The 13,145-nt window shown below is 37.2% G+C and overlaps 1 protein-coding gene across 1 annotated transcript in view; it reads right to left on the minus strand.

Annotated features, from left to right (window-relative positions):
- Window positions 1-9,593: 9,593 nt before the first annotated feature.
- The window catches only part of LOC125228947 (tyrosine-protein phosphatase 10D-like), a 105,046-nt gene continuing 101,494 nt past the window's right edge, over window positions 9,594-13,145 (minus strand). The window contains 2 exon segments of the mRNA XM_048133669.1: window positions 9,594-10,637; window positions 13,033-13,117. Of these exon segments, the coding sequence (XP_047989626.1) occupies window positions 10,606-10,637; window positions 13,033-13,117 (117 nt within the window). The 3' untranslated portion in view covers window positions 9,594-10,605.

Consider the following 13,145-nt stretch of genomic DNA (forward strand, 5'->3'; position numbering starts at 1 on the left):
ATATTTGTGCTGTCACTTATTTTGGTTTAGGCTTGTGCCGTTTCGTTCGTTGATCGGAGCGCTCCGATCTCGTTCAATCGCTCCCATGAACTAGTTCGCTCTTTTAGGTCTTTTGCTCATTTAGTTCAGCCAGACCAGCGACCACTGCAGTCGGAAAGATCAGAACGAATGGGACCGAATAGTGTCAAAATTATACAAATAGTCCACAGATAGTAACATTCCGGGCCGAAAGGTTGTAAGTAACCGAAGTTTAATATGAAAACTTGACTTTTTTTGTTGCTCTGCCAAGTAGCTCTCGCTCTCGGTCGGCGCAGTCACACATTCGTTCTCGATCCAAACCGCTCGCGCTCGCCGATCCTATACTGAACTAAATGAGCAAAGACCGATTCTCAGACCACGGAAAGATTCAGTTCATTTCGGTCATTGATGGGATTTTATTCCTAACAGTTCATAGTTCGTGAACGACACAAGCCTATTTTGGTTTAGCTCTTTGCTTAGTTTATTAAGTCCGGGACCCACTGAAAATCAGCGTATCGGCATGCCGTGGCAATATGCTGAGTGGGCTCCCAATTTAACATCTAGACTGTGTTGTATTTATGTCTGTTATATTTGTCCAAACTGATGTTAAATAAAAAATATTCTATTCCATTCTATTATATTAATAAATACCTATACGGCATGATCCATACATAAATCCAAAAGTAGGTCTATCGCTAAAACGGTTATTTAGTATGTAACGTAACCCGATGCGCATGAAATCACAAATAAAATCAACTAATTATACTGGTTAGTTGCTTACTCACTTGATTTCATAGGTACTGAGTATTATTGTAACAATGTCTATTAAAGATTGTTTCATAACAGCGATTACTGCGTTTTGCTTCTATCTACCAGTGGCGGGGCGTCGATACAACTCGATTCCCTACGGGTTCCCTAAAATTCTCCAGTATCTGTAGAAGTTCATACAAAACAGATCTCGAAAACCCCTCCGGCTTTATCAACGAAAATTTTCACACCACGCCACTGCTATCTACATCACCTGTCCTCACTCACCTCCATAATTTTTAGAATAATTTTGATGGATTTAGTGTAATTTGCATTCATTATGATTGTTTAATATTTTCATAAGTCTAATATTGTGTTCATTTCCATAGTAGGGCTACATCCTTCATCAGTAACTATGTACGGGTATGGTGTCTTTATGTGGCTAAGTCACAAGGCTACAAATGTATTAGCATATGTATGATCAGGAAATATGTTTGTTAATGTATGCAACATACAGTCAACACTGCCTACTTACTGTTTAGCAATAGAAAACAATTTTATTGCATTTGAATATCAGGTCACCAATAAAACCACCTTTTGAATGTTTAAATAAACCCTTGTGGCAAAAAATATAGTGTGCATCTAAAGGATGTAATGGCAGTTTAGTGGGCGAAAATTTACGAATCATTATTATCAATGGGAGATCCATATCGAAAAGTTAGATATAAGGCCGTAGATTGGACGCTTGCGACCGGCGGTGTGGGTGAGCTGGGATGCGGATGACGCCGCCCGCTAATGCCTTCGTTGTCCAGAAGTGGTTCGGTCATTTCTATGTATACATACGTTTTGACCAAGTAGATTAAGCGTGGGGCCAAGTGACTTGAATGGAATAAAGTGAATGAAACAAAAATGAAAATTTGTCCTTTGACTAGTATCTCGAGCAATACAGAAGAGATATTTTTTCGTTCTTTCAATTGAGACTCTATTCTGGTCAAAGGCAGTGGCGAGAAGCGACGATTCCGCATACCGCCGGCCATGTGCGTCCAGTCCACGACCTTAAAGTATAAACTTGACCTACAAACACATTTAAGCCTCAAACTTGGCCTAGTAAGCAGATTTTACTCATTATAGGATTGTTTTATATTTCAGTGATTGACACCAATGCATTTAAATTAGTTTTATTTCGGACAACTGATTTGTCTAATATAGTGTGGGGTCCAAGTGTTGTTTCATTGTGAATGGATGATTTTGATTTCTAATAACTTAGTTATAAGAAGCTCACCCACAGAACAAAAAGAATCTATTCAAACCTTGTTGTATTTGTATCGCCTAAATTTAAAAATCTAAGAAAAAATCATTTTTAATAACTGATTTGGTAAATGTTACTAAACAATGAATGCATTTTAATTATAAAATTACTAAGTTCCCAGGATCAGTGAACTAGATGACCCGGCTGACTTTTCTTATATCAACCAGTTTTTTGCATAGATTGATTTTCAACAATCCCACAACTCTTCTTGCATACACAATATACCTCGATTATGATTATAATTTATGCCAATGAATCTGTTGTCAGCCAAATGAACATACTACCGGACACAATAGTTTCATTAAAATGATCTAAATAAATATTTTATGCCCTATATTTGTTGTGTAGGGATAAATAAATAAATGTATACCTATATAAATTTACGAATTGTTCTGAGATTGTAATTATAATATGTACGCTTGACCTGTAATTGATATTATTAATAAATATGAGTATGAGTATGATTACAGCTTGACAAAAAAGAGTAAAATTAAAAAGTGGCAACATTTTTGTGTCATATATCTCTTTGAAATCAATGTGTGTAAAAAACAACAATATGATGTTGTTACTTTACAAATTCTACTACAGTTAAAATGCAGTGCAAATAAATTGATGTACAGGTAAATAATTATGGTATAGCTTCTAGTCTCAGGGTACAATGGGGTTTAGATTAATGATTGTAATGAATTTGAAGAATTGTGAGAGTCATTCAGTTCATTTTCAATATGTTTTACTGGATGAAATAAGTCTCAATAAACCTATTGAAATATTTACTGCACGGTCTTGATTGATAGGTGTGTTCATTTTGTATTGGATGTGGACTGGTCAATATGTGCATGTAAGCAGCATACTATAATGTTTAACATATTGATTTATATGTGTATGTAAGCAGCATACTATAATGTTTAACATATTGATTTATACAAAATATTAAGTTTAACCTGTGTTTATTAAATGTGTAGTGAAGTTAGTGAAAGAGTATAGCCAACCAGGCATCAGCTGACTACATCATTCAAAACAGACCTGCTAAATCCATCAGTCAACGCTTATTTATTTAGTTTTATGTGTATCTAGGTAATGCTTTCATCATCATTTTCAGACATTAGCACCAGAAAATGATTACCAACAGGTAAACTTGACGTAAGTATGCAACTACCCACTACAACCATCTATATCAATTATTTCATGAAGTGGTTAGGAAATCAGGAAATATTACAAATAGGTGTCGAGGCAATTCGCGATTAGCACAAAGAATCACAGCGTATACAATATACAAGGAACACCCGCGACCAATCACGGGAGCCGCCGACGGCCGTCGACGCCTGCCCGCCGAGCGCTCACTTCCTCTACGGGCTCTACAGCCCCAGCGAGGTTAGAATGCATAGCACTCCCTCGGCGCTTCCTCTTTCTTCTGCATTATATACAGACCTCATCTTTGTCTAGATCATACGTATTCAGATTCTAGAATAATAATACGGAACTCGCGAAATGGCACACAAAGGTGACGCATCGACACGATCCGATCGAATGATCACGGCGGATCCTACCGTCCCTCTTCACGTTAATTGCCACGATTTCATTGCACAAAGTTGCTTGATCCTTATGGACACTAAATACACAATAATAAATGAAATTCACAAACTTACGAGGCGTTGAAAGTCAATTGTAGATAGCACACGCACCGCAACGCGACAAGCGAGTTCTGTTGCACGCACACTACTGCAAGATTTGACACCCACCCACACTTAGACAAAAGCTTGACTTCGTCTAACAATGCTTCAGTCAACTAACTTATTATGAAATTCAATCTGTTGTGCACTGTTTCGTATAAAGATGGTGTGAAATAAAAATATAAAAAGATTTATACAATTTTCACAAACACGTAACTGACTTTATCTTGCAATTTTGCTCTAAACAAGTACAATATATCCGGTCGAAAAACTAACAAAAGCGTCCTCTGCAGCTTAGCACTGACAACTGAATAGATTTAGTTTTAAATACAACCAGAAAGATTGACTAAGATATGAATTTATTCAGCCACTTCGTTCAGAAACATGAAACATTAAGATTTCTCAAAAACTTATTTTATTACCCAAAGAATAAAATAGTACAGCCTGGTAAAAAAAAATATAGACGGTGCTAAAAATTGCGCAAAATTCATTTTTTTTAGAATTAAACCTTCGCCCATACTTCGCCCCTACATTTTCTTTAATAGAAGTATGGTTCGTCGATTTATAGCATTTTATAGACTGACCAAAAAGAGTAGAAACTAAAGAATGGCAACATCGTAGTGCCGTCCCGTTTTCTCACACGTATTGATTTGAAAGGGGTGACATTATAATGTTGTCACTTTTAATTTCTACTCTTTTTGGTCAGACTGTAAGAAGGTTTTATCACGGTTTTATGAAGACGCTTGGCCAGTGACGTATGATTCAATCATGATTCAATGCTCTTTAGTGAGCCATTTGCCGCCTTTTTTTTAGTGCCAAGGTCGATTGACCGTCTATAAATACTGGCAATATCATCGTGTCGTCCCGTTCCCTCACACTTACTGATTTGAAAGATATACTACGGTTTCAGTACGGAATTTTGTGTGAACGGGACGTCTCTATACGTCTCGCTTGCACGATTCTGAGCAAGATGCACTAGGTTTCCCAAAATGTCCCAAGTAGTCTGTACGAGACTTTCCTATTTGGTAACAGATAATGTATAAAAATCTGGCAGACAAGCATGGTCGCGCAATAAATGATAAAAACATATGCCGTCCCCAGCGCCGGCCCGTGAACTCGATCAGGGTAGAGCGAGTTTGAGTTTCGGCGCCCCTTGGTAAGGTTTCACTATACGTAGGAAAATAAATCGTGAGCGTAGCGAGCGCGAATTTTTTTTCATAGTAATGCCGTAATTTGAAGATTAACGTAATACAGAATCCATGGATTTCATCATACAGATACAGAGTACGAAAAGGACAAATGGTTGGATTTTCGTAGTCGCACCCTAGTATAGTTACGTGTGGCTGAACGTGGATATCATATGTAAATACATAAAATAACAAACAAAATGGAGCACTGTAGTGGCTAAGTCAGGAAAGCAGATTCGGATTTTTTCCTAACTAAAAGAGAACATATAAATAGTAAGCGCGAGCGAAGCGAGCGCGATTTATTAAGACTCAACCCGCCAGCGGGGAATCCGCGAACTTTCCAGCTTTTATTTTCTGCAGAGCTTTGACATATTTTGGGGTATTTTGACTTCACAGGGCGCCTATGTTCCCGACTTTTAGGCCTTATATTTCGCCATCACTATTATTTCTATAATACCCTTGATAATACTAAGAGTTAATTAAGAGATTAACTGCGGACTCGATCGTCACCGTCGAGATGCCCATTTCGTTAGTTTGCCACTAAGTGATCTTAGTGTTTTGAAGTTCGCTCCACCATCTGCTGTGACTCACAAAATTGCGCCTCTCTGAAAGGTTTTGCGCCTTTGGCTTTATGAGGAACTCCGCTTTGGACTATCGGGTAGACTCATATTTTTGCATTTGGATAGCGACGTAAATTTGTCGTTCGCCGCACAACAATGTGGTTCGTCAAGGGCTAGAATCCTCCTTTTACGGCGCCCTAGTAACAGCGCTCTTATGAATGTTGGTATATGTTGGCAATGTGGTGCAACTTTCCACTTAATCTGAATTACAAATCTAGATTTTCAATAGTGGATTCATTCCCGACTCCTCTCGTCATTTTATGATATGTGCGCGCCCACGCAACGTACTTATAATTTTTTTGTATGGATTTTTCCACATTCTCGATTTTGGCGCCCCCTTACCATGTGGCGCCTAGAGCGGCCGCTCCACTCGCTCTACCCTTAATCCGGCCCTGGCCGTCCCTATCACACTATTTGTAAGTGAGATAGGGACGGCCAGATGTACTACAAAAATGAATGTTTCATACAAACTACCTGGGACCTTTTGGAAAACATGCTGATATTGCTCAGCATCATGGACGATCATGGACTATATCCTATCAGCTTACGAATATTGATCCAAATGTACGAACTTTTTAGGAATTACTCAATACTCAGGCATAGAGATGGGTAGGGGTGAGTAAATACTGAGTATTTACCCGTAATTTACTCAAAGCACCGAGTAAATACTCGTATTTACTCATTTGGGTGAGTAGAAACTGTTACCTAAAAATAATTTAAAAAATGAGATTTAAGTACTTAATCGTGTTTATTTTAACTTTGTGGACATTTTTATATGAGATTTATATTATTAGAAGCTTATGGGAGTCTTAATTTGTCGAAAAAGAGGTAATCATTGTGAGAAAAAAATAGTGATAATTTTTAGTTAGCAGTTTTGTTTTAAAAAAGCAGGTATTTACAGTAAAAGTATGAGACTTAAATTAAATTGATGTTCTAGATAACGGCATGACGTTCGGAAGTGATTGTTAATGTGGTACTTACGACCTTTTATTAAGGGTTTTCTAAAGAAAACTCAAAAATGGCGCAGCTGGTGACGTTTAAAGTACTAGTTTTGTGTTTTGTATTATATGGGCAATAATTTGACGGTTTCTAGATATTTTTCCAACAACGAATTCGAAAGTTATAAAGGTATAAACATTATTTCGGCCTTAATTATCGGTTTATTCCAAAACTGTTCATATTATTAAAAAACTTTTTTAGAAACATTCAATTAATTTTTAACGACCTATCAGATGATGTATGACACACTGGTAATTTCTGAATTTTATTTTTGTGAAAAATAGTTACATGTATGGAGAGCACGTCTTTAAAATAAAATTCATATAAATTTGATTACTTAACTTAGTAGCCGATAACAAAATACACCAATATTTCTTATTTGTATTTCCATTTCAGCACGCGAAATAGTTTATAAATAAATAAATAAATAAATATTATAGGACATTCTTACACAGATTGACTGAGGCCCACGGTAAGCTCAAGAAGGCTTGTGTTGTGGGTACTCAGACAACGATACATATAATATATAAATATATACATAGAAAACATCCATGACTCAGGAACAAATATCTGTGCTCATCACACAAATAAATGCCCTTACCGGGATTCGAACCCGGGACCGCGGCGCAGCAGGCAGGGTCACTACCGACTGCGTCAGACCGGTCGTCGCTTTATACCCAACAATTTGAGTAAAAACGAGTAAATACGGGTATTTTGAGTAAATACTGAGTATTTACTCACTACCCATCTCTACTCCCAGGCATAGTTCTTCTACTGCTACTTGACACTAGATGTCACAACTGATGAAAAATCATAGAGGGAGTTGAGAGTAGAAATCCGGTTATAGAAATCTGTTTTGTAACTTTTTGTTGGATATGGATACATCTCTGTCCAGTAGCAGGGGGGCGATTTTTTAATCTCGCATACGGAATTTCGTCACTAAAATACTGGTTGAAAACGGTGACTTGCTTATTATTTTCAGTGACAATTTTCTGAATTCGAACGCGTGAGACTCAAAAATCGGCCTGCAGTACTAATAATATCACAGATGTAGTGCGAAAGGATTTGCCTTCGTATTATTACGGAAACGTACGAACGTGTCATGCTATTTTATGACAAATACGAACGTTTTCGCGGTTTTCGGAAAAATACGAAGGAAACCATTTTCACATTACATCTGTAACACATGTTATGGTCAGATTTACCCTTGGTTATGGTGAAGAAAAAAAACTTAAATAAAAAAAATAAAAATAAATAATAAATATTATAGGACATTCTTACACAGATTGACTGAGGCCCACGGTAAGCTCAAGAAGGCTTGTATTGTGGGTACTCAGACAACGATATATATAATATATAAATACTTATATACATAGAAAACATCCATGACTCAGGAACAAATATCTGTGCTCATCACACAAATAAATGCCCTTACCGGGATTCGAATTCGAACCCGGGACCGCGGCGTAGTAGGCTTATTTAGGGACTATATTTTTATACGACCATCACGTACGCCTTCCTGTTAAACTAGGTACTACAGTATTGTTCCTCTGGGAGTAGCAAAAAAAAAAACACAAAATAAGTACAAAAATACGTGTATTTATTACACAAGTGCTTATTGTAAGTTAATTGTACCTAAATCGATGTTAGTCAGAGCCATGTTAGACACGAGCTCAGTGCGTTCTGAACGCTACGAACGGGTTAGTTGTTAATTTAGTGTTACAATATAATATAATGGACGGTCTTCACGCGCTGCAAATGCTGCCAAATTGGTCTACCGATTAGAATTGTACCTAGATAATGTGCGACTTAAAATTGTACAATATTAAAGAGGGCGCCACTTTTTATGTAAGTATGACTGCGCCTAACGGCCCAGCCACGACATTGGTCTAAGCGCGGCAGCGGTGAGCGGCAGCCATACGTGCGAATGAAAAGTCCCATCGCTGCATCTCGCTCCAATGTATGGCCGCCGCTCACCGCTGTCGCGCTTAGACCGATGTCGTGGCTGGGCCGTAAGGCGCCGGCTTTGGACCGAGTGCATCGGGCTTCACCCGATACTTAAAGTATGAGGGCATTTTTACAATTTTATGTCGCACGATAAGTCGACAGTAATTGAAATAACCGACATTGCAAATATTATTTTAAACGTTAAACTTGTAATTAATTATGACGTTTAATAAACAACACTTGCATTATTGGGGCTATCAAAATTACTGCCAATTTAGATTGGTCCATCGTTTCACTGAGGCGGTTGGTAAGAATTATATGGACTAATTTAAAGCTTTGTTGTACGGAACTGATTTGTTTTAGCAGTTAGATTTTATATATGTACTAGTTTTAGTTCAGGAAAAAGAACACACAGATTTTGAGTAAACTTTTTAGTAAGTAGCTTTAGCTTCAGTAAAATACTTGCGTAAATTGCGTAATATATAAAAAACCGGCCAAGTGCGAGTCGGGCTCGCGCACAAAGGGTTCCGTAGCAGCAAATATAATAAACCAATAACTTAACCAAAATTACAGTTAAATCAACCTATCTCAAAAACTATAAGAGATACTTTGATCAAACCAAAAATCGTTGAAAGAGTTAATTAGCATGCATCACCTCTATTTTTTTTAGAATTTTATACCCCGTAGTTATAAAAATAGAGGGGGGGGGACATACTTTTTACGACTTTGAGAGCTGATATCTCAAAAACCGTTCACTTTAAGAAAAATGTTTTTTAGAAAACTTTATATCATTTTAAAAGACCTTTCCATTGATACCCCACACGGGTATGTACATCGAAAAAAAAAATTTTCATCCCTCAGTTACATGTATGGGGGCCCCACCCCCAATTCTTTTTTTTTACTATTTAGTGTCATAATTTTGTAGCGGTTCATACAACACATATTCCCATCAAATTTCATCACTGTAGTACTTATAGTTTCCGAGTAAATCGGCTGTGACAGACGGACAGACGGACAGACGGACAGACGGACAGACGGACATGACGAAACTATAAGGGTTCCGTTTTTGCCATTTTGGCTACGGAACCCTAAAAACGTACCTATCTATGTAAACATGAGTGTTAAGGCTACTTCTCTCTATGATTCCGAATCTTAGCTATTACCTTCTAAGTTTATAATAAATTTAAAAGTGTAAAAATACTACCTTAAATGTAAAAAAAAATGCTGCCTTCTAGGAAATTATCACGAAACTTTTTTACCAACCGCCTGAGCCTGAAAGAAGAGACGCTTACCATAATGAATTTCGTATATTGGCCCACCTGTTCCTATCTCTCTCACACGCGCGTGAAAAGATATTACTGTCCCTTTCGCACAGCGACCTGTGAAATAGAGATAGGAACAGGCGAATCAATTTACGAATTTATTCGCGTTAAGTGTCTTTTCTAGCGGACCGATTGTTGCACATACATTTTTTGAACTTCATGCAGCATGAAATTTAATTAACGTATGTGCAACTGAACTTAAATAAAAAACTACAAAAATTCCTTTCAGAAACATCGCTGAGCAGACTAAATTATATTTAAGTACACATTTGAGATGCCGTTGTCATTTTAATAAAAAATAAATAACATCTAAAAGTCAATATTTAAAAATAAACTAGATTCAACGTGATTTTATCAAGGTACATGAGACAATGCGATTTTTTACATAGCTTGGCTAAGTTGACTGCAGTCATCTCCATACAATAGTTAACTTTTAAATGCAAAATTGTATTTTGCGTTTATTAGCTGTCAACGGACCCAAGCTATGTAAAAAAACTCTTATAATAGTAGCCAAGTGAGCCTGGTGTTCAAAATTGTTTATACACATAATTTTCAAAGAATACGAGACGAGAGAAAAGGAAAAAAAATCATAATATTTTGAACGCTCAACTCGCTTAGTTACTTCCGTTGCTGACTGTACACTCCTATCTACTTATATACAAATTTAATCATAAAAAATTGGTCCATTTCATTCCGTTAACGACGTATATAAAAATATATGAATACAAAACTTAACGCTAGACGTGACTTAAAACGAGAGAATGTATATAAGTTAGGTGCGAAGTCTCACATCCCCGACTCTGCAATGCCCTCGTCGTCTGAAAAATAAACATAAAATAAATCTCAATAGGAGTACAACAAATTCATTTTACAGTATAAATGTGTACACTGGAGGGCGATTTTTGAATCTCGCATACGGGATTTTGTTACTAAAATACCGGTTGAAAACGGTGACTTGCCTATTATTTTCAGTGACAATTTTCTGAATAAGAACGCGTGAGACTCAAAAACAAGACCGTTTTGAACGGAAAAACCAGTTGTGCAAATAGTGTTGTACAAATTTACACAGAATGACATGTGCCAAAAATAGAATGGGATTTGAAGTAAATGAGTGAGGAAATTAAAAAAACTATTTAGACGAAAATAAAAAAAGTTATCAATGGTCAGGTGTTATGTTATGATCTATGCAATAACAATAATTAATAATAATTATGCACTCTCATGCTCGGCTGCGTAATAAACACTTCAAAATGTCGTCTACAAGGTATTAGTCGATTAATATTTCAAAACATCAATGCATTAATAAAGACAATGCAAAACATAGGTATTTTTCATAAACAAGTTCAAACATAGTCTGAACCTTAAAGGGTGGTTTTCTAAAGAAACGTTGGTTGGTTAATAAGGGAGCATGCGAGAACCTACGGAGTCATACCAAGTTGAAAACCCCCAAGTGCAAGTGTATCGTTTTCAAGCAGAATGCATCACAATCTCGTTTAAGCGTAAGTGCGTTTTCACACTATCCGATATCGAATATAGGCCCCATCCATACTAATATTATAAATGGGAAAGTGTAAGTGTCTATTTGTTTGTCCGTCTTTCACGGCAAAACGGAGAGACCAATTGACGTGATTTTTTAAGTGGAGTTAGTTGAAGGGATGGAGAGTGACATAGGCTACTTTTTGTCGCTTTCTAACCCCCCACCTTCCCTAAAATAGGGGGTGAACGTTTGTATGGAGCATTCCGCAATTTTCGAATTTAACTCGAGCGAAGCCGCGAGCTCAAAGGCGCCATCTTTGACGTTTCTCTTTGACCTCCTTTGTACATCCTATATCGGATCGAATAATATGAAATCGCGCTAAGGATGCTCTAAGAAGTAATTCGTTTTAAGATACGAACAAATTTCGTCGTTATAGTAAGCGACAATGTGTTATCTTTTACTTGAAAACGTGACAAGTCATGGCGTTTACTTAACCCTTGCAGAAGCGGGGCTATCAACGCTGTCAAGTTAGCTCAGTATGACATTAGGCAAGGGCCACACAACATTCAGGGAACAAACTATAGCCGGTCAAACGATTTTGTCACTAGAAAAAGGCGAAAAACTCAAACTGTCCATGGGAATGAATCCAAAAGTATTCGCAATTTTTTTGCCGCTCTTTTCTAGTGACGGAAATGGCTTGACAGACTGTATTTACTGGATCCCGCCTGTGAGCTGCCGACGTGTCAGCTGCCGCCACCTACGCACGGGTTTTCTCTTCAAAACAATTTCGAGTATCTGCCTCCGGTACTATTTCGTGAGGTAGCGTGCCTAAAGTCGGAGATTCATTGACTGAATTAGGTAAATTGGTGCTTCGATTTTGACAGCATAGATGGCGCTGGATTTTTACATTACGTAGTTGTCAAAAGTTGACGGATTATCTTCAATATGGAGTTATTTAAGATACTGCCGATACTGGTGTCTTTGAAAGAGTACAGTCTGGCAGAAAAGTGTGGAAAATTAAAGTTGCATAATCGCTGTGTTGTCCCTTTTGAATCAATATATGTAAGAAGATGGTACGACACTACAAAGTTGCTACGTTTTAATATTTACTCTTTTTTTCCCCAGTCTGTAACTTAAATATGTACATACAAATTGGCTCAGGAACGTACCCTTGAAATAAACGGAATCCTTAAGACGCTGACAACACCCAATGACCTTGACGCTAGCGTACACTGTCTATTCACATGGGAGTAAGTGAGAGCGCGATGTCACTAAAACAGGGCGGCTAGGTACGAAAAGTACGGAAAAATATTAAAATAAAATAGAAAGATGCATTATTTGTGCAAAATGTTTCGTTAGTGTTTTAGATATGTATATTTTTGTTATTGTAATTTTTGAATTAAAGACAACTAAGTGAATAATTGAACAACATAGAACCGTTAAATGACGAACTAGAGACCAATCTTTGCATTTTTTTTCTATCGAGCTGATTTTGTTAAATCGTGTATCGAGTACGGCTATGTTCATTTAAATATAATGAATAATAACATATAATTTACTTGCCTTACTAAAACTAATAGTTTATCTTAAAAAACTGCGCAAGTAACATCAAAATTGCGCAGTTGGGTGTTGTCAGCCCCTTAAGACACTCTTAATAAGGTAGCCAATATAGAGGAAACATTTTTGAGTTAGTTACTCGTACGAGGGGAATTCTGATAGGGGTAACTGTGGCTTACCTTCGAAGGCCTGGTTGTGATGCATGTGATGGTTGAGGCCGAGCGGCGGCTGCAGGTCCGCGCCCTCTAGCGCTGCTACCACACACTGGAACACATAATATTATTACATTATG

This window comes from Leguminivora glycinivorella, chromosome 8 (assembly GCF_023078275.1).
Source record: "Leguminivora glycinivorella isolate SPB_JAAS2020 chromosome 8, LegGlyc_1.1, whole genome shotgun sequence".
Lineage (NCBI taxonomy): Eukaryota > Metazoa > Arthropoda > Insecta > Lepidoptera > Tortricidae > Leguminivora > Leguminivora glycinivorella.